The sequence below is a fragment of the Podarcis melisellensis genome (genome assembly GCF_964234715.1).
Source record: "Podarcis melisellensis genome assembly, chromosome: 2".
NCBI lineage: Eukaryota > Metazoa > Chordata > Lepidosauria > Squamata > Lacertidae > Podarcis > Podarcis melisellensis.
The window spans coordinates 120,754,690-120,777,195 of NC_138529.1; the positions used below are offsets into that span (position 1 = coordinate 120,754,690).

General features: G+C 44.6%; 2 protein-coding genes and 1 long non-coding RNA gene across 3 annotated transcripts; all 3 read right to left on the reverse strand.

Annotated features, from left to right (window-relative positions):
- Positions 1 to 1,258: 1,258 nt before the first annotated feature.
- Positions 1,259 to 2,200, reverse strand: LOC309361428 (vomeronasal type-2 receptor 26-like; the record flags this gene model as incomplete). Its single annotated transcript, XM_081896402.1, has 1 exon — positions 1,259 to 2,200. A coding segment is annotated over one exon (927 nt), but the record flags the coding sequence as incomplete, so codon positions are not given.
- Positions 2,201 to 13,434: 11,234 nt separating this feature from the next.
- On the reverse strand, positions 13,435 to 14,361 carry LOC309361433 (vomeronasal type-2 receptor 26-like; the record flags this gene model as incomplete). Its single annotated transcript, XM_081896417.1, has 1 exon — positions 13,435 to 14,361. A coding segment is annotated over one exon (927 nt), but the record flags the coding sequence as incomplete, so codon positions are not given.
- A 169-nt stretch (positions 14,362 to 14,530) lies between these two features.
- On the reverse strand, positions 14,531 to 16,335 carry LOC309365485. Its single transcript, XR_014166192.1, has 3 exons — positions 16,109 to 16,335; positions 15,611 to 15,838; positions 14,531 to 14,686 (listed from the first exon to the last, which is right to left on the reverse strand). It is a non-coding gene; the product is annotated as an uncharacterized lncRNA (long non-coding RNA).
- Between the last annotated feature and the right edge of the window lie 6,171 nt (positions 16,336 to 22,506).

The window sequence follows — 22,506 nt, forward strand, 5'->3', positions numbered from 1 at the left end:
GCTGGACCCCAAAGCTGTGTACCTCTTCCACCCAGAGGAGTGCAGCCCCTTTTAGCTCAGGCTCTTCCCACTCAAGAACATGGCAGATAGAATATCTCTAAGTTTTCAGAATTCGTCTTCAATTTCCTTTAGGAGCAGATTATTTTGCGGACTTACAAGAAACGGTTGGAAGCGATACACTGGGCATTTGTGTCAAGTTTAAGGTTTAAAATGGTGAATTGCAAAACCTCCTGTGGAACTTCCCCATATATCAGGAGTCCAGGTTCTCATCTTGATAACACGGTACGCGAAGATAATTAAAAAGAGGATTTATTGCAAAAAAACAACAACAGATAACTCCGGTGGCTGTAACGTACCACTGTCATTAATCATGAGGACCCTTCCTGAACTCTCCTTTCTTTTTCTACAGAATATACTGAACCGGCTCTGTTTGCGCCCTTTGTTTTTCTTCCTGTCTAACAGACCTCCCATACAGCAATGGCACGAACTAATTGGCTCAGCTCCGACTTCCTCTTTTCCTGTCTATTCTCCCGCCTGTTCACTCTTTCGAAGAGTGTTGGCTCTGTTTCCCCGTCTCTCGCGCTATCAGTCGTCCCCTTGGCATCCTGCATTCCTAGGGCTGGAGGAGATGAAGTGAGCTGATGGTCTGCCTGATTAACCCCTAAGCTTCTCTGCTCCTGGCTGCTTTCTGCAACCTGTGGCTGATCTTCACTGAGAGCTGTCTCATTCCTGACATTATCTATCAGGGAAGGGAATCCCTATGTTTCACACAGAGGCAGAAATAAGGAGAGGAATATTTACAAGAAGTGGTCACAAAAACAAAGTGAAATAATTTGAAACATATCCAGCTTTTCACTTGATATTCCAGTTGTGCAGCCTTGTGCCAAATCCACTTCCTTCTGCACAAAAGGAAGAAAATTTCAGACTCTGTGTGTGGCACATAAGTTACAGGTACAAATTTATTTGTGGAAAATAAGATCATGCAACACCGGTCAGGGTGACACAGATATAAAGATCACCCGGGCATATTAAGAGGATATATCTGAATCAAGTTCTGAAAAGGGTTCCTATTTAGAGATACATTAAATCAAAAGGGCTTCTGATCATCCTGGGATGACTGTGCATTCACTTTGGAAATGACATGTTAGGTTTTGGATAGATTAAAAAATAGTTACAAGAGTAGCTCATAATAAACACCTGAAAGGGAAATAGCTTCTTTTCATAAGTATTGTGCTGCACGGAGATTCCCTTGGTGGGAAAAGCGCATTAAGAATCAAATTCCATCTTTTGTTTTTGTTGTCAGGTGCTCCTTTGTGTTCAGATCAGGTCTCAGTACAATAATGTAGCACTTGGGAAGGAAGATGCAGCCCAGGAGCCCAGCACTGGAGGCCAACATAGAGAAGACCTGCACGGCTACCATGTATTTCCCCTTGGTGCTCAGGTAGGTGGGCACAAAGGACACCCAAACACTGCAGAAGACCAGCATGCTGAAGGTGATCAACTTGGCTTCATTGAAGGCTCCAGGCAGCTTCCTGGCTAGGAAAGCCACCGTGAAGCAGATGGCAGCCAGGAAGCCCATATAGCCAAAGGCACCATAAAACATAGCAGAAGACCCTACATTACATTGCAGGATAATCTCTGTAGGTTGGGAGTTCATATCTGAGTCTGGGAATGGGGGAGATATTCCCAGCCAGGTGGTGCAGATGACAACTTGGACACTGGAACAGGAAAGGACAACAGCATTGGCCAGAGTCCTCCCCAGCCATTTCTTCATTTTGTTCCCTGGCTTTGTGGCCAGGAAAGCCAGCACAACAGTAATGGTTTTGGCCAGCAAAGAAGAGACAGCAACTGAAAAGATGAGGACAAATGCAATTTGTTGGAGAAGACAGGTGGCTTTTCTTGGCTGGCCAATGAAGAGCAAGGAAGACAAAAAGGAGAGCAAGAGGGATACAAAGAGGATGTAGGAAAGGTCTCTGTTGTTGGCTTTGACTATGGGAGTTTCTGAGTATTTAATGAAAATTCCTAACACCAAGCCTGTGATTAAGGAGAATACCAAGGTAAAGGAAGACAAGAGAATCCCCAAATAGTCTTCATAGGACAGGAAAGTGATAATCTTGGGAACACATTGATCTCGATCCTTGTTTGAGTGCTGATCTTCTGGACATTTGGTGCAGTGGTCTGCATCTGAAAGGAAGATGAGTCATTTGAGCACCCAGGGTCTCAAGCAAGGGACATTCCCAGCCCCAGCGGGAGATACTATGACTTGAATCGGCAATCTGTTGCGTGAAAAGCAGATGCCACAACCTTGGGTAAAGGTTTTATGGGGGGGGGGGAAATAAAATAAAGAAATAATACTGTGTTGGACAGGACTACAAAAGTTGCCCTATTCCTTCTCTCACTTGCCTTCCACAGCAGAGATTGTCCCTTTTACACAGGGAGCACAATCATAGCAGCAAAGTGGCTCTCCTTCCCGGATGACCTTGACATCCCCAATATGACAGCTCTCAGCACATCTGGATTGAGGAACAGTCTGCCCATAAAGAAAGATTGTCAGGAATTAGTGGTATGTCTATCTATTCAAAAATACTGGAGCCAATAGGAATCTTTCGCCCGGGCAAGCAGTAGGTCTGGTGGAGTGGTTTTTGGTGGAGTGGACAGTCCTCCAAATGCAGAGAAGTAGAAAATGGATTCCCATTGCCCAAGGATTGGTCCTTGGACCTGTGGTTTTTACCTTCTTCATAGTTGTCTACAGATAGGGGTGAGCATTCAGGCAGCCATATTTGGTGATGATAATAAACTGTAGGTGGCGCTGTGGTCCAAACCACTGAGCCTCTTGGGCTTGCCAATGGGAAGGTGGGCAGTCTGAATCCACACCATGGGGTGAGCTCTAGCTGCTCTGTCCTAGTTCCTGCCAACCTAGCAGATAAAAAGCACACCTCTGCAGTAGATCAATAGGTACCGTTGCTATGGGAAGGTAAATAGCATTTTTGTGCCCTCTGGCACGTGTCCCGGTGTCCCGTTGCACCAAAGCGGTTTAGTCATTCTGGCCACATGACCTGGAAAAGCTGTCTACAGACAATGCCGGCTTCCTGAGCCTGAAAGCAAGATGAGCGCCACAACCCCTAGTTGGATTCGACTGAATTAGACTGGGTCTAACCTTACCTTTACTAAAATTTTAAGGGAATTTTACACAAAAATAGATTGTGAAGACCTCCAAAAGAACCTCTCCAAACTTGAGTGGTTGAGCAATAAATTGGCAAATGTAATTCAAAGCAAACAAGTGTGAAGTGATGGAAGTTGAGGCAAAACATATTACTTTCATAAACATGCTCCTGGGACTTGAAGTAGGGATGACTCTTCCTACAAAACTAAAATCCCTTTCAACCCAATATCCTCTGTTTTCTTTTTCCTTTTTGGATCATAGTCAAATGTATCTGAATGATTTAACCCACCTTATTAAACCAAAGGGGCCACACGATGGCATCCTGATCAATGGTGACTTTTACGCCTGCGGATCCCTCTCTCTCCACACTCCCAACTTTCCCTACATGAAGGGAGTCATTGGGAAGCATCACAATGTTCACCAGGTCAAATTCAGCTGTCAGGTCCCCATTCGCATCTAAATATATTCCACCCATAGAAGCATTGTAGAACTGAAAATCACTCAGTAAACGGTGAAACTAGAATGACAGAGAAAATGGCAGCATTTAAGAAAGGTGGCTATTTCCACCCAGGTGGTTCAGATATTATCTAGGCACATAGTAGCCATGGAGCTCTTTTCTATTTCCAGTACAGTGGTACCTCAGGTTATATACGCTTCGGGTTACATTCGCTTCAGGGTACAGACTCCGCTAATCCAGAAATAGTGCTTCTGGTTAAGAACTTTGCTTCAGGATGAGAACAGAAATCGTGCTTGGGCGGCGCAGCGGCAGCAGGAGGCCCCATTAGCTAAAGTGGTGCTTCAGGTTAAGAACAGTTTCAGGTTAAGAACGGACCTCCAGAACGAATTAAGTACTTAACCCGAGGTACCACTGTATATCTGCAGGAGTATCTCCACCCCCATCGTTCTGGCCGGACACTGAGGTCTAGTGCCATGGGCCTTCTGGCTGTTTCCTCACTGTGAGAAGCCAAGTTACAGGGAACCAGGCAGAGGGCCTTCTCGGTAGTGGCACTTGCCCTGTGGAACGCCTTCCCACCAGAGAAGAACAACTACCAGAATTTTAGAAGACATCTGAAGGCAGCCCTCTTTAGGGAAGTTTTAAATGTTTAACATACTTTATTTTAATACTTTGTTGGAAGCCGCCCAGAGTGGCTGGAGAAACCCAGCCAGATGGGCGGAGTATAAATAGTAGTAGTAGTAGTAGTAGTAATAATAATAATAATAATAATAATAATAATAATAGTTCCCAATATACCTGAGGTCTTTCAGAATAGGTTTTTCCTTCAGCTGAGCAGCCTGAGAAATAGGTTGTGTCCAAGAGCCTCTGTGTTGGGGTTGGGAAGGGAATGGCACCTCCTCTCAGAGTCCTGCTCCAAGCTATGGCTGTGGATGTGGTTGTGGCAGCTACCAGACAGGCTGCAGACTTGCAGGCCTGGAACTGCATGAGGCAGGCTTGTGACCCTCAAACAGGGTGAGAAAGGAAAGTTTGGTTTGGCGGAGTTCCCCCTCTGAATGAGAGTCAGTGGGAGGAAAGTAGCTAGGGGATCTAACATCTTCTTCCGACAGTGTGGGGCATGTCTAATAATGTGCCTTAGCTTAGTATTCTGTGGCCTAATCCCCTAAGTGTAAACGGGGTGAATGGAAATGATTTAATACTTTCAGGTGGGCAGGTAAGCAGGGCGTGGTCAATATGCTGCCCCAATTCTTGTGGTGGTGGGCAGGGGAAAGCATAGCTGGAGTGGGGAGGGGGCTGGCCACCATCAGGGGTGGAGGCCTAGGTGTTTGGTCTCTGTTCCTTGCTCCACCCCTCTCACACCACCAGAGCAGTCCATGTTAAAACCATGCTCTTTCAAGATTTGACCGTACATGAGAGGACTGATCTGACTTGCGTTACTAAGAACTTTCTGGCCCTAAGAGCTGTTCAACAGTGGAACAGTCTCCACCATCTCCTTGACCAGGGAGCCTCTTCACCTTGTAATGGATTTGTGAAGAAACTTTGGAACTTCTTACATGCAGTAGAATTCTATCTTGCTATAACTTTGGAATGCTTTCTTGTCTTTGATATTAGGAAAGTGAGATATGATGATTATGATTGAAATAATCATGATGGTATACGTAGGAATGTATATGAATGGAGATTTAATATGAATGTCATTTCTTTTTGAGGAATCTTTAGTCTTCTCTTTGAAAGGGTGACATGATTATTGCTAGCAGTCCATAGTCCAGCAGATCAAGGTAACTATTGAAAGGTCTATCAATTCTGTATCAATCATTTTGACCTACAGTATTTTATAACCTTATTTATCTCCTCTTTTTTAATGCTTGGTAAATTTCTGTTAATTAAAGGAAATGGATCTATGAATCTGTCATTGAACTGATTTTCATTTAAAATGGAACAATATCTCTCCAGATCATTAGAGAATAAAAATGAATACCTGTGATGCTTGGACTTTTTCATCTTCCAACCTGTTCTGTCCCACCATCACCTCCCTCTTGGATCTAGAGGAGTACGCAGCATTTAAGGCATGGGCCAGAGCTCGGACCGTGTTGTAAATGCTGTAAGTGTCCTGAAACACGCTCCTTTCAAGGACATCCTGAGGGAAACCTGAAAAGTTCTCCTTCACTTTGCATCGCTTCTGGCCTTTCACAGAAAACACATGCTTTAAATATAAGCAATGATAGCGTTGAAACCAAGATTTATTGAAATCACTAATGATGCTGTAAACCGGCAGAATACCCTCGTGTTTTGATCTCTTTTTCGTCTGGATAAACAAAGAAAAATATCCATTAATGTCTTTGTACTGAAGGAATTTGGGAAGCATGTTGGAGCTAGCATATGGGAAAGCTATTGTGATCCAAACTTTCCCAGTAATGGGTTCCAGGGTTTCACCCACTGTGTGAAGTACCATTCCAGCTTCAGTGCTGGACTGAGATTCCCCATAGTAAAGAAACACATGGATTCTCCTGTCCATGGAAAGTGAAATCTTCTTCATGAGCTTTGTGTACTCATCTGGTTTAAACACATTTTCTCGTGAAATGGTTTGTGAGAAAGCAAGGCAGACACCATCCTTAGCAAGCGCAGATGCCAGGGTGCTCAAAAACCTTTCTCCATTGTCAGAGTCAGGAGCTAGGAGCCCGATCCAAGTCCACCTGAAATGCAGGAGTAGTTTGATAATCCCTGAGCCTGGGGGTTCTTCATTTGGGGTCATTTGGTAGAGCAAAGGAGATTGTGTTTTGTCAAGGGCATGATGAACAGAAGCATAACTGACCTAGGAAGAAAAGGAAGATATAGAGAGTTTTCTGCTGTTATTATTTTGTTCAGGGGAGGGTTCAATTTTTAGATCACCTGCGTGTTAGTTTCACATGAGTTTCGTTCCTTAGATTTGTTTTTCTGCCAGATATTTATTTATTCTCCATCACAGCAGGTTACCAAAATAGGCTTGTGTGAAGCCATCCCTGAGGTGTCTTCTGAAGGCTGCATTTCTGTCCCACCCCATGATGTACGATTCATGCCCCGTGTAAACGGCTATTTTCCTATACAAAGAGGTGCCAGAACTCACCATAAACACCTCCTTTGTCTACTTATAAAGTGCCGCATGGAGAGAGAGAAAAGCCCCTTCTCCCTTTGTAAGTCTAAAGCAGCTCACAGTACTGAACTTCTTATTGCAGCTTCTGAGAGGCATCTGTCCTTGCAAAAGGCTTTAGACTACTACTCTGATGGTGACTTTCTTTGTGAAACCCTTCTTCACCCAGCAGGACAAATCCTTCAACATAAGGAGAACCTCCTGGATCAGGCCAATGGACCATCTAGTCCAGCATCCTATTCTCACAGTGGCCAACCAGCTGCTTCTAGGAAACCAGCAAGCACAGCATGAGCACAAATGCACTCTGCCCTCATCTGATTCCCAGCAACTCAGCACCCAGAAGCATTGGTGCCTCCAACTAGGGATGTAGATCACAGTCATCATGCCTAGCAGCCATTAATAGCCCTTGCCTTCATGAATTGGTTTAATTCACTCTTTGAACCTTCACTGCCTCCTCTGGGATTGAGTTTCATAGGTTGCTTCCTATTCAAAGAAGTGGCTGTTCTCTCCAATGCTAGTGTATTCATACCTGGGGGATTTTGTAGGTTCCCAGCATAGTTGAAATCTGGAGTGAGGTGTCAGAGTTGACCCCTTCAATGAAAACCAAGGGTTTCTTCTCTCTTCCGCAGTGGTAGTTTGGGACATTGGCCCTCCCAGGAGAGAGAAGATCTAGCGTGGCATCATAGGTCATACTTGCATCAAAATAATTCTCATAGATGTCATAGCCCAGGGTGATGTTGGGTGAGATCCCGGGATCCTGATTAATCTCATGGATGGCGATCATGAAGGACAGGAGATTCCAGTATGCTACCATACCTGCTACCCTGCAACAAAGCATGAAGCCTAATGTCAGTCTCCATTCAGTGAAAAGTGTCAAGTCCCTGCTTTCTTAATCCTGTAAGAAATTTCAGCCACTAGAATGAAGCAAAATAGAGCGTCCTCATCACATAATCAGTCATCTGTGGGTTTGTTGGAAGGTGAATGGCTGCTTGCCAGTCAAAGGGAGATAGAAGCAGGGCAGGTGAACTATACTGGCTGCCAGTTGATTTCTAGACCCGATTCTACGTGATTACATGTTAACTTAATAGATTGCTACAAGTTAATAGCTATAGTCCTGATCCTTTCAGGGGGAGTGGAAATCATGGCATTTCCACATCTCCGGTGTCAAGAATTTGGGACACAGATAATCTCTGACTTTTCATGATTCACCTTCAAGTTGTTTTTTTCCAGTGGAAAAAAGAAAGGAGGGAAGCAATGCACATGTATTTTGTGTCTTCAGTGTGCAAGTTCTAGAAAGCAGGACTTGTCCCTGGCAAGTAAGCATGACAGGCTTGGACAATCACATGTGAGCATCATAGTATTAAACAAGGTGCTACACGTATGCCTACCCATTAATCACAATTTTTGTCTGCTATGCAGAAATTGCACGGGGAAAGTACAGCTTACACATGAAAGAAAATGTTGGGGCTGTGAGGAAATTGTGTTCAGGATGAAATATTTGTAATGTAGATATGACCCCGCTTATCAGGTGGTTTCCTGGCTCATAATAATTCGTTGCCCCTGGACTTTCCCTTTCCAAGTTCAATGGGCATTTTCCTTTCCATATTCCAGAGGTTGCACAGGGAAGCAGCAGCAGCAGAAGCAGCAACATCAATAAGAGCATCCCTCTGGGTCTGCCTCCTGTCACTTCGTCTGTCCTCACTGCTCTCAACGTAGCAAGAAGCGAATTATATGAAGTCTAAAGTCTCCAGCAAAACTGAGACCCCAGTGACATTGCGAGGAAAGGGATGATATGACGCTTTCACACTGGCAGAATCCCTGCCTGCCTGGAAGATAAGTCAAAGCCCTCCATGGCACAAGAGGTCTTTAAATATGCAGCAGGCATTTCAAGCTTTCATTTCTGGAATATCTGTTCTTTGTGTCAAAAGTGTGTACATTGCTTGAGTTTTGCCAAGGAAAAAATCACTATGATTATGATAATTATGCAGGGAATATACATCTCTGGAATCAATGTGGAGCTTGAGCAGCAGCTGCAGAGCTGGAAGAAAACATCACAATCTGTTTTCTGATGCTCTGGAGGGTAGGACTCGAACCAGTGGCTTCAAGTTAAGGGAAGGGAGACTGCAACTAAAAATCAGGAAAACTTTCTGACAGTAAGACTGTTTGAGAGTGGAATGGTCCCCCTTGAGAGGTTGTGGACATTCCTTCCTTGGAGGTTTTTAAGCAGAGTTTGAATGGCCATCCATCTTGGGTGCGTTAGCTGAAATTCCTGCATTGCAGGGGGTTAGACTAGATGACTCTGGGGTCCCTTCCAACTCTATGATTCACAAGATCTCACTGATGAGGCAATATGTTGTGAAAAAGGTCACAGAGGGTAAAGGTGAGCCTAGAATGACCTTTATACATCACCAGATAAGCCAGGATCAAGCTATTTTTTCAGGACATTTTTGGGCCTACGTGCACATCTGAAAACCCAAGAGGCAGTCCCATCGCTCACACCCCACAACCTATTCTACTAGCTACAGCATAATGCTTCTTTCACGAATAATGTCTAGGATGGGAGAAGGGATCCCTGTTGGCATCAGGGATGTGGTTTGGGGGCACATGGGCCTATGAACTGCTTTGATGGCATGATAATGGGCACTTGTTGTTTTCTGGTAGCTAGCATGTGAGTGTATAACCTTAGATTAAGTGACAAAGGAATTGAATTGCAAATCGGCATTTTGAAAGAGAGTTGTCTTTTGTCTTTTTTCCCAAGCTGTGAGAGTATGGATGTAAATGAAGTTCTCCAGGTGAACAGCCTCAGGCTAAATTGAGGCTGTAAGCAAAGGAAATTTTTCTTATACGTCTGTTTGGAATTTTCTTTGTGATGGCAAGGATGGCCTTGACTGTACCAGTAGAACAGGGAAGGCACATCTGTGCCTTATCTTCTATCCTGACCTCAAAAGACGCACAGACCTAGTCTGCGAACAGCGCCAGAGGGTGTTCTTGGAGATGGTGACCTCTTGCTCCAAGATAAGAGTAGGAACAGGAAAATCTTTAATGGTCAGAAGTACAGGAAGAAATACCCTTTTATGGTTAAGAGTGCCGGAGCAGGAACATCTGTGATGTCAACCTGAGTGTACTAGCTGACGTGGCTGAGGGGGGAGGGTGCCTGGAGGATATATATACTGCATGTAATCTCTCATTTCTTTGGACTTGCTTTGGACTGACCATGCAAGTGCCTTCTGCTATCCAGAGAGCAGAATAAAAGAACTCTTTCTCTGAACCAACCCTCAGTGTCATTTCACTTCCTTCCTCCCATCCTGGAGCAATGCAGAGCCCACCAATCGGTAAAGTCTAATAAGGCTACACTACAGCATCCTTTGACCAGTGTGATCAGCAAAGTAGGTCTAGCTCCAGTCTTTCCAGCAGAGTATCAGTTTTCCTGCTTCCCCAGAGTTCCTGGTTAAGGAAACTCATTTCCCACTCAGTTCAGTTCAAAATATAGAGTGCTTCTTGTCTCATGGCACAAGTCAAGCATAAACACACTAAATGCATAAACTTTCAGAGATGCTGTTACTTTGAGAGATTTATTGCAAGCAAAGTGTGCTAATAAATCTTTTGCCCGCACACTTCCTCTGGCGTGAGCTTTGCAGAGTACGCAATGTTGCTGGAAGCCGATTGAAGTCTGAACGCTGTCCTTTCGGACAGTGAAGGAAAGAACGGCTTGAAAGCTACAACTAGTGTTTATTGTAGTAAACAGTAATAAACACATAGATTACTATACACAGATACAGAGCGTTAACAGCATATACACTCTCTCAGCAAACTGCCATTAACCAATCCCTCATACTATAACCACCACAGACAGACAGACTCACAGAACGCAGACATATAGATATAGCAGCTCTGTTGCAGTATAACACTGATTGGTTGAGCTCAACCAATCCTTATCTTACACCTACTGTTAACCAATCAACAGGCTGTCTCTGGGCAGACTACTCTCTCTGAGGCAGACTTACGTTTCTGGGGAGGCTGCCAAGAATATCTCACAGCTACATCATGAACTCATCTACTACAATATAGTTCTTCTGGTCTTAGAAGTAATCCTTGTAAAGATAGAAGTATACAGAGGGTGGCTAGGGCAACCCAACCAGATGGGTGGGCTATAAATCATAAAATTATTAAAATTAGTATTATTATTATCCACTAGTACTTCCCCATGTTAGTTCACTATGCTGCACTGAAACACACAGTAAATAACCTTCAGCTTTTCTGCTGATACCTTGCACTCCTGCCAATAATAATAATAATAATAATAATTTATTTGTACCCAGCCCATCTGGCTGGGTTTCCCCAGCCACTCTGGGCGTCTTCCAACAAAGATGAAAAATACATTAAAATGTCACACATTAAAAACTTCCCTGAACAGGGCTGCCTTCAGATGTCTTCTAAATGTTAGGTAGTTGTTTATCTCTTTTACATCTGATGGGAGGGCTTTCCAAAGGACAGGTGCCACGACCGAGAAGGCCCTCTGCCTGGTTCCTCTAGCTGTGGAATTGTTGTGGAATCCAACCTTGGCTTTATACCTCATGCACACGTTCCTTAGAGAAAGGGAGGGCAGATGAGTCAAGCTCCAGGCATCCAGCTAACTCTAACCATCATCCAGATGTGGAGGGAGGGCTGCTCAAGACATGGACCAAGAACTTTGTGCCATTTCACCCATTTCTCCAAATGACAACAATGATAACACTCAGGAGTATCTGTAGGGATGAAGATGACCTATCAAGATATTGGGGGCCCAATTATTTCAGGGTTTTAAGCACTAACGTGAACAATGAAATCTGAGCTTCCAGTGACAATGTTGCTGGACTCCAAAGCTGTGGACCTCATCCACCCAGAGGAGCGCAGCCCCTTTTAGCTCAGACCATCTTCCCACTCAAGAACATGGAAGATAGAACATCTCTAAGTTTTCAGAATTCGTCTTCAATTTCCTTTAGGAGCAGATTATTTTGCGGACCGACAAGAAACGCTTGGAAGCAATACACTGGGCATTTGTGTCAAGTTTAAGGTTTCAAATGGTGAATGGCAAAACCTCCTGGGGAACTTCCCTGTATATCAGGAGTCCAGGTTCTCACCTTGATAACGTGGTACGTGAAGATAATTAAAAAGAGGATTTATTGCAAAAAACCAAAAACAGATAACTCCGGTGACTATAACGTACCACTGTCATTAATCATGATGACCCTTCCTGAACTCTCCTTTCCTTTTCCACAGAATATACTGAACCGGCGCTGTTTGCGCCCTTTGTTTTTCTTCCTGTCTAACAGACCTCCCATACAGCGATTGCATGAACAAATTGGCTCAGCTCCGACTTCCTCTTTTCCTGTCTATTTTCCCGCCTGTTCACTCTTTCAAAAAGTGTTGGCTCTGTTCCCCCACTCTCACGCTATCAGTCGTCCCCTTGGCAACCTGCAATCCTAGGGCTGGAGGAGATGAAGTGAGCTGATGGTCTGCCTGATTAACCCCTAAGCCAGTGTTTCCCAACCGGTGTTCCGTGGCACACTACTGTGCCGTCAGACATTGGCTGGTGTGCCGTGGGAGGGAGGCGGGCGAGTCGGGCGGTGAGAGGCGGCGGCGGCGAGGATCCGCGTCGAGCCGGGGGCGGCTCCGCGGTGGTGGTGCCGAGCGGCGGGGCAGCGCGTGCAAAAGGGAGGAGCGCGAGACAGCGGAGGAGGAGGAGGCCGGCATGTCCGGGCAGCAGCAGCAACAACAGCAGCAGCAACTCCCGGCGACGGCTCCTCAAGCCCCGCCGCCGCCCCCTCCTCCGCCCGCTATCGCCGCCACCACCACAACAGCCGCCGCCGCCTCAGTTGCCGCCGTCCCTCAGTCCCTCGCTCTGCTGCCTCCTCCCACCCCCAAAGCTTGGAGGTTCCCCGGCAAGGGGGAGGGAAAAAACTTTCACTTTCGTGCGTCCCTCCCGGCGTGACGCTGCGCGCTGACGTCACGGGGCGGGGCTTTAATGGTGGTGTGCCGTGAGATTTTTTTTCAGTAAACAGGTGTGCCGTTGCCCAAAAAAGTTTGGGAAACACTGCCCTAAGCTTCTCTGCTCCTGGCTGCTTTCTGCAACCTGTGGATGATCTTCACTGAGAGCTGTCTCATTCCTGACATTATATATCAGGGAAAGGAGTCCCTACATTTCACACCAAGGCAGAAATAAGGAGAGGAATATTTACAAGAAGTGGTCACAAAAACAAAGTGAAATAATTTGAAATATATCCAGCTTTCCGATGGATATTCCAGTTGTGCAGCCTTGTGCCAAATCCATTTACTTCTGCACAAAAGGAAGAAAATGTCAGACTCTGTGTGCGGCACATAAGTTACATGTACAAATTTATTTGTGGAAAATAAGATCATGCAACACCGGTCAGGGTGACACAGATATAAAGATCACCCGGGCATATTAAGAGGATATATCTGAATCAAGTTCTGAAAAGGGTTCCTATTTAGTGATACATTAAATCAAAAGGGCCTGTGACAGTCCTTGGATGACTGTGCATTCACTTTGGAAATGACATGTTAGGTTTTGGATAGATTAAAAAATAGTTACAAGAGCAGCTCATAATAAACACCTGAAAGGGAAATAGCTTCTTCTCATAAGTATTATGCTGCACGCAGATTCCCTTGGTGGGAAAAGCGCATTAAGAATCAAATTCCATCTTTTGTTTTTGTTGTCAGGTGCTCCTTTGTGTTCTGATCAGGCCTCAGCACAATAATGTAGCACTTGGGAATGAAGATGCAGCCCAGAAGCCCAGCACTGGAGGCCAACATGGAGAAGACCTGCACAGCTACCATGTATTTCCCCTTGGTGCTCAGGTAAGTGGGAACAAAGGACACCCAAACACTGCAGAAGACCAGCATGCTGAAGGTGATCAGCTTGGCCTCATTGAAGGACCCGGGAAGCTTCCTGGCCAGGAAAGCCACTGTGAAGCAGATGGCAGCCAGGAAGCCCATGTAGCCAAGGGCACCATAAAACATGGCAGCAGACCCTACATTACATTGCAGGATAATCTCTGCAGGTTGGGAGTGCATGTCTGAGTCTGGGAATGGAGGAGATATTCCCAGCCAGATGGTGCAGATGACAACTTGGACACTGGAACAGGAAAGGACAACAGCATTGGCCAGAGTCTTCCCCAGCCATTTCTTCACCCTGTTCCCTGGCTTTGTGGCCAGGAAAGCCAGCACAACGGTAATGGTTTTGGCCAACAAAGAAGAGACAGCAGCTGAGAAGATGAGGACAAATGCAATTTGTTGGAGAAGACAGGTGGCTTTTCTTGGCTGGCCAATGAAGAGCAAGGAGGACAAAAAGGAGAGCAGGAGGGATACAAGGAGAATGTAGGAAAGGTCCCTGTTGTTGGCTTTGACTATGGGAGTTCCTGAGTATTTAATAAAAATTCCTAACACAAGGCATGTGATTAAGGAGAATAACAAGGTAAAGGAAGACAAGAGAATCCCCAAATAGTCTTCATAGGACAGGAAAGTGATAATCTTGGGAACACATTGATCTCGGTCCTTGTTTGAGTGCTGATCTTCTGGACATTTGGTGCAGTGGTCTGCATCTGAAAGGAAGATGAGTCATTTGAGCACCCAGGGTCTCAAGCAAGGGACATTCCCAGCCCCAGCGGGAGATACTATGACTTGAATCGGCAATCTGTTGCATGCAAAGCAGATGCCACAACCTTTGGTAAAGGTTTTATGGGGCGGGGAATAAAATAAAGAAATAATACTGTTGGACATGATTACAAAAGTTGCCCTATTCCTTCTCTCACTTGCCTTCCACAGTGGAGACGGTCCCTTTTACACAGGGAGCACAATCATAGCAGCAAAGTGGCTCTCCTTCCCGGATGACCTTGACATCCCCAATATGACAGCTCTCAGCACATCTGGATTGAGGAACAGTCTGCCCATAAAGAAAGATTGTCAGGAATTAGTGGTATGTCTATCTATTCAAAAATACTGGAGCCAATAGGAATCTTCCGCCCGTGGCAAGGAGTAGGTCTGGTGGAGTGGTTTTTGGTGGAGTGGACAGTTCTCCAAATGCAGAGAAGTAGAAAATGGATTCCCATTACCCAAGGATTGGTCCTTGGACCTGTGGTTTTTACCTTCTTCATAGTTGTCTACAGATAGGGGTGAGCATTCAGGCAGCCATATTTGTTGATGATCATAAACTGTAGGTGGCGCTGTGGTCTAAACCACTGAGCCTCTTGGGCTTGCCAATGGGAAGGTGGGCAGTCTGAATCCACACCATGGGGTGAGCTCCAGCTGCTCTGTCCTAGTTCCTGCCAACCTAGCAGATAAAAAGCACACCTCTGCAGTAGATCAATAGGTACCGTTGCTATGGGATGGTAAATAGCATTTTTGTGTCCTCTGGCATGTGTACCAGTGTCCCGTTGCACCAAAGCGGTTTAGTCATTCTGGCCACATGACCTGGAAAAGCTGTCTACAGACAATGCCGGCTTCCTCAGCCTGAAAGCAGAGATGATCACCACAACCCCTAGTTGGATTCGACTGAATTAGACGGGGTCTAACCTTACCTTTACTAAAATTTTAAGGGAATTTTACACAAAAATAGATTGTGAAGACCTCCAAAAGAACCTCTCCAAACTTGAGTGGTTGAGCAATAAATTGGCAAATGTAATTCAAGGCAAACAAGTGTGAAGTGATGGAAGTTGAGGCAAAACATATTACTTTCATAAACATGCTCCTGGGACTTGAAGTAGGGATGACTCTTCCTACAAAACTAAAATCCCTTCCAACCCAATATCCTCTGTTTTCTTTTTCCTTTTTGGATCATAGTCAAATGTATCTGAATGATTTAACCCACCTTATTAAACCAAAGGGGCCACACGATGGCATCCTGATCAATGGTGACTTTTACGTCTGCGGATCCCTCTCTCTCCACACTCCCAACTTTCCCTACATGAAGGGAGTCATTGGAAAGCATCACAATGTTCACCAGGTCAAATTCAGCTGTCAGGTCCCCATTCTCATCTAAATATATTCCACCCATAGAAGCATTGTAGAACTGAAAATCACTCAGGAAACGGTGAAACTAGAATGACAGAGAAGATGGCAGCATTTAAGAAAGGTGGCTATTTCCACCCAGGTGGTTCCCATATTATCTAGGCACATAGTAGTCATGGAGGGTTTTTCTATTTAATGTTCCCAATATATTTTCAATGCAAATTTAGAACAAAAATTACAAACATAAAATCCTAAAAAAAGAACAAACCAACAAAAACAAATCAAAACAGAAACCAGAAAAGAAAAAAAATCACACTTACTAAAAAAGTCCCCTGCCATCATACTAATTTTTACGTACATATACACATATTGACTTCCTTCCTCTGTTTTGAGACCTCAAACATTTTAATCTTTCTGAATTGTTGTGTCTAATGTAAATTACCCCTATCTTTACACATTTCACACCGCTTTTCAACTTCTTTAACCCTGCAAAGCTTCATTCATTACATACCGTTATACTTACACCACAACAATGTTTTTCATATATTCTTTAACACAATCCCATTCCTTTGCTAATTTTTGGTCCGATTGTCCCCTTAAGAATGCTGTGAATCTTGCCAAATTTATAAAATCACAAAGTTTAATTCCCATTCTTTTATTGATGTGATTTTCCCCCCCCTTTCCAGTTTTTTGCTATGAGCATCCTGACAGCTGTTCTTGCATAAAGGAATACTTTCCTTTATTGACAGGAATATATTTGGTTATTAGAATCATACCTTGGGTTGAATATGCTTCATGTTGAGTGCATTCGAGTTGTGCTCCGCTGCAACTCGGAAGTAACGGAGCGTGTTACTTCCGGGTTTCGCTGCTTGCGCAGACACTCAAATTGTCGTCACACGCATGCGCAGAAGCAGCGAAAAGCGATGCGCGGTCCGCAGATGTGCCGCCGCTAGTTACGTTTGCTTCTGGGTGCAAATGGGGCTCCGGAATGGATCCCTTTCGCATCCCGAGGTACCACTGTATACCTAAAAGGAATGCCTCCGGTTTTTTACTAAAATATATTTTAAACATCTTTTTGATTTCTTCATATATTTCATTCCAAAATTGTTGAATAGGTCAGCATTCCCACCACATGTGAAACATTGTTCCTATTTCTTTCTTGCATCTCCAACAGGAATTTGATTTTGATTTATAAGTTTTTGCCAATTTTACCGGAGTTGAGGACCGTTGGTATATCATTTCCCCAATATACTTGAGGTCTTTCAGAATGGGCTCTTCCATCAGCTAAGCAGCCTAAAAAATAGGTTCCGTCCAAGAGCCTCTGTGTTGGGGTTGGGGAGGGAATGGCACCTCCTCTCTGAGTCTTGCTCCAAGCTATGGCTGTGGATGTGGTTGTGGCAGCTACCAGACAGGCTGCAGACTTGCAGGCCAGGCACTGCGTGATGCAGGCTTGTGACCCTCAAACAGGGTGAGAGCCTAATTGAAAAGGAAGTTTGGTTTGGCGGAGTTCCCCCTCTGAATGAGAGTCAGTGGGAGGAAAGTAGCTAAGGGAACTAACATCTTCTTCCGACAGTGTGGAGCATGTCTAATAATGTGCCTTAGCTTAGTATTCTGTGGCCTAATCCCCCACTTGTAAATGGGGTGAATGGAAATGCTTTAATGCTTCCAGGTGGGCAGGTAAGCAGGGCGTGGTCAAGATGCTGCCCTAATTCCAGTGCTAATTATCTTGCTATAACTTTGGAATGCTTTGTCTTTTATATTAGGAAAGTGAGATATAATGATTATGATGGAAATAATTACGATGGTATACCTAGGAATGCATATGAATGGAGATTTAATATGAATATCCTTTTGAGGAATCTTTAGTATTCTCTTTGAAAGGGTGACATGATTATTGCTAACGGTCCATAGCCCTGCAGATCAAGGTAACTATTGAAGGGTCTATCAATTCTATATCATTCATTTTGACCTACAGTATTTTATAACCTTATTTATCTCATCTTTTTTTAATGTTTGATAAATTTCTGTTAATTAAAGGAAATGGTTCTAGGAATCTGTCATTGAACCGGTTTTCATTTGAAATGCAACAATATCTATCCAGATCATTAGGGAATAAAAATGAATACCTGTGATGGCTGGACTTTTTCATCTTCCAACCTGTTCTGTCCCACCATCACCACCCTCTTGGATCTAGAGGAGTACGCAGCATTTAAGGCATGGGCCAGAGCTCGGATAGTGTTGTAAATGCTGTAAGTGTCCTGAAACAGGCTGCTTTCAAGGACATCCTCGGGGAAACCTGAAAAGTTCTCCTTCCCTCTGCATCGCTTCTGGCCTTTCACAGACAACACATGCTTTGAATAGAAGCAATTATAGCGTTGAAACCAAAATTTATCGAAATCACTAATGGTGTCATAAACTGGCAGATTACCATCGTGTTTTGATCTTTTTTTGCTCTGGATAAAGAAAGATAAATATCCATGAATGTGCTTGTTCTTAAGGATTTTGGGAGACATGTTGGAGCTGACATATGAGAGAGCTATTGTGATCCAAACTTTCCCTGTAATGGGTTCCAGGATTCCACCCACTATGTGAAGTACAATTGCAGCTTCATTGCTGGACTGAGATTCCCCATAGGAAAGAAACACATTGATTCGCCTGTCCATGGAAAGTGAAATCTTCTGCCAGAGCTTTCCGTTCCCTTCTTCTATAAACAGATTGTCTCGTGAAAAGGTTTGTGAGAAGGCAACGCAGACACCATCCTTAGCAAGCGCAGGTGCCAGGGTGCTCAGAAACCTTTCTCCATTGTCAGAGTCAGGAGCTATGAGCCCGATCCAAGTCCACCTGAAATGCAGGAGTAGCCTGACAATCCCTGAACCTGGGGGTTCTTCATTTGGGGTCATTCGGTAGAGCAAAGGAGATTGTGTTTTGTCAAGGGCATGATGAACAGAAGCATAACTGACCTAGGAAGAAAAGGAAGATATAGAGGGTTTATTTGGACAACTGGAAATTGTGGTCATATTATGCTGTGCTTCTCTGTAAAGGAGATGTAGGACACTTTGGGCAACGATACGCTCTGGTCAGTGACTGAAATAAATCAATTCATTCATTATAGACAACAATTTAATATGTCTTCAACATCATTCTCTTCCTGAATGTTGTCACCATGCCCAATGTTACACACTATGTAGAGTAAAGATATGTTGTATTTTCTACTGTTATTATTTTGTTCGGGGGAGGGTCCAATTTTTAGATCACCTGTGTGTTAGTTTCACATGAGTTTCATTCCTTAGATTTGTTTTTCTGCCAAATATTTATTTATTCTCCATCACAGCAGGTTACCAAAATAGGCTTGTGTGAAGCCACCCCTGAGGTGTCTTCTGGAGGCTGCATTTCTGTCCCACCCCGTGATGTATGATTCATGCCCCGTGTAAACTGCTATTTTCCTATACAAAGAGGTGCCAGAACTCACCACAAACACCTCCTTTGTCTACTTATAAAGTGCCGCATGGAGAGAGAGAAAAGCCCCTTCTCCCTTTGTAAGTCTAAAGCAGCTCCCAGTACTGAACTTCCTATTGCAGCTTCTGAGAGGCATCTATCCTTGCAAAAGGCTTAATCCCACTTTAGACTACTCTGATGGTGACTTTCTTTGTGAAACCCTTCTTCACCCAGCAGGACAAATCCTTCAACATAAGGAGAACCTCCTGGATCAGGCCAATGGCCCATCTAGTCCAACATCCTGTTCTCACAGTGGCCAGCCAGGTGATTGTAGGAAACCAGCAAGCACAGCATGAGCACAAATGCACTCTGCCCTCATCTGATTCCCAGCAACTCAGCACCCTGAAGCATTGGTGCCTCCAACTAGGAATGTAGATCACAGTCATCATGCCTAGGAGCCATTAATAGCCTTTGCCTTCATGAATTAGTTTAATCCTCTCTTCGAAGCTTCACTGCCTCCTCTGGGAGTGAGTTTCATAATTTGCTTCCTATTCAAAGAAGTGGCTGTTCTCTCCATGTTGCCAGTGCTAGTGTATACATACCTGGGGGATTTTGTAGGTTCCCAGCATAGTTGAAATCTGGAGTGAGGTGTCAGAGTTGACCCCTTCAATGAAAACCAAGGGCTTCTTCTGTCTTCCACAGTGGTAGTTTGGGACATTGGCACTCCCAGGAGAGAGCAGATCTAGCGTGGCTTCATAGGTCGTCCTTGCATCGAAATAATTCTCATGGATGTCATAGCCCAGGGTGATGTTGGGTAAGATCCTGGGGTCCTGATTAATCTCATGGATGGCGATCATGAAGGACAGGAGATTCCAGTATGCTACCATACCTGCTACCCTGCAACAAATTATAAAGCCTCCAATCAGTCTCCATTCAGTGAATAGTGTCAAGTCCCTGCTTTCTTAATCCTGTAAGAAATTTCAGCCACTAGAATGAAGCAAAATAGAGCGTCCTCATCACATAATCAGTAATCTGTGAGTTTGTTGGAAGGTGAACGGCTGCTTGCCAGTTAAAGGGAGATAGAAGCAGGACAGGTGTACTGTACTGGCTGCCAGTTGATTTCTAGACCCAATTCTACATGATTACATGTTAACTTAATAGATTGCTAATCTCTGCCTTTTCATGATTCACCTTCAAGTTGTTTTTTTCAAGTGGAAAAAAGAAAGAAGGGAAGCAATGCACATGCATTTTGTGTCTTCAGTGTGCAAGTTCTAGAAAGCAGGACTTGTCCCTGGCAGATAAGCATTAGAGACCTGGGCAGTCACAGGTGAGCATCATAGTATTAAACAAGGTGCTACGCATATGCCTACTCATTAATCACAATTTTTGTCTGCTATGCAGAAATTGCACGGGGAAAGTACAGCTTACACATGAAAGAAAATGTAGGGGCTGTGAGGAAATTGTGTTCAGGATGAACTATTTGTAATGTAGATATGACCCCGCTTATCAGGTGGTCTCCTGGCTCGTAATAATTCGTTGCCCCTGGACTTTCCCTTTCCAAGTTCAATGGGCATTTTCCTTTCCATATTCCAGAGGTTGCACAGGGTAGCAGCAGCAGCAGCAGCAGCAACATCAATAAGAGCATCCCTCTGGGTCTGCCTCCTGTCATTTCGTCTGTCCTCACTGCTCTCAACGTAGCAAGAAGCGAATTATATGAAGTCCAAAGTCTCTAGCAAAACTGAGACCCCAGTGACATTGTGAGGAAAGGGATGATATGACGCTTTCACACTGGCAGAATCCCTGCCTGCCTGGAAGATAAGTCAAAGCCCTCCATGGCACATGAGGTCTTTAAATATGCAGCAGGCATTTCAACCTCTCATTTCTGGAATATCTGTTCTTTGTGTCAAAGTGGGTACATTGCTTGAGTTTTTCCAAGGAAAAATCACTATGATTATAATTATGCAGGGAATATACATCTCTGGAATCACTGTGGAGCTTGAGCAGCAGCTGCAGAGCTGGAAGAAAACATCACAATCTGTTTTCTGATGCTCTAGAGGGTAGGACTCGAACCAATGGCTTCAAGTTAAGGGAAAGGAGACTGCAACTAAAAATCAGGAAAACTTTCTGACAGTAAGACTGTTTGAGAGTGGAATGGTCCCCCTTGGGAGGTTGTGGACTTGCCTTCCTTAGAGGTTTTTAAGCAGAGTTTGGATGGCCATCTGTCTTGGGTGCGTTAGCTGAGATTCCTGCATTGCAGGGGGTTGGACTAGATGACCCTTGGGGTCCCTGCCAACTCGATGATTCTATGTTCACAAGATCTCACTGATGTGGCGACATGTTGCGGAAAAGGTCAGAGGGGAAAGTGATCCTTGAATGACTTTTATTTAAGATACATCACCAGATAAGCCAGGATCAAGCTACAGTGTTGCCCCGCAAGACGAACGCCTCGCAAGACGAAAGGGTTTTCCGTTTTGGGGGCGCTTCGCAAAACGAATTTCCCTATGGAGTTGCTTTGCAAGACGAAAAAATCTTGCGAGTCCCCGCGGGTTTTTTCCGCTTTTCTACCCTTTTCCTAAGCCGCTTAACAGCTGATCCGCTGATAAGCCGCTTAACAGCTGATCGCTAGAAGCCGCTAGACCGCTGTAGCGCTAATCCGCTAAGCTGTCAATGGGCTTGCTTCGCAAGACGAAAAACCGCTAGACGAAGAGAATCGCAGAACGGATTCTTTTCGTCTTGTGAGGCACCACTGTATTTTTTCAGGACATTTTTGGGCCTTTGTGCACATCTGAAAACCCAAGAAGCAGTCCCATCACTCACACCCCACAACCAATTCTACTAGCTACAACATAATGTTTCTTTCACCAATAATGGGATAAGGGATCCCTGCTGGCATCAGGGATGTGGTTTGGGGGCACATGGGCCTATGAACTGCTTTGAAGGGATGATAATGGACTCTTATTGTTTTCTGGTAGCTAACATGTCAGTGTTTAACCTTAGATAAGTGACAAAGGTAGGTAAAGGTAAAGGGACAGGACCATTAGGTCCTGTCGTGACTGACTCTGGGGTTGCAGCGCTCATCTCGCTTTATTGGCCGAGGGACAGCTTCCGGGTCATGTGTCCAGCATGACTAAGCCGCTTCTGACGAACGAGAGCAGTGCATGGAAACACCATTTACCTTCCCGCCAGATTGGTACCTATTTATTTACTTGCACTTTGAAGTGCTTTCAAACTGCTAGGTTGGCAGGAGCAGGGACCGAGCAATGGGAGCTCACCCCGTCATGGGGATTTGAACTGCTGACCTTCTGATCAGCAAGTCCTAGG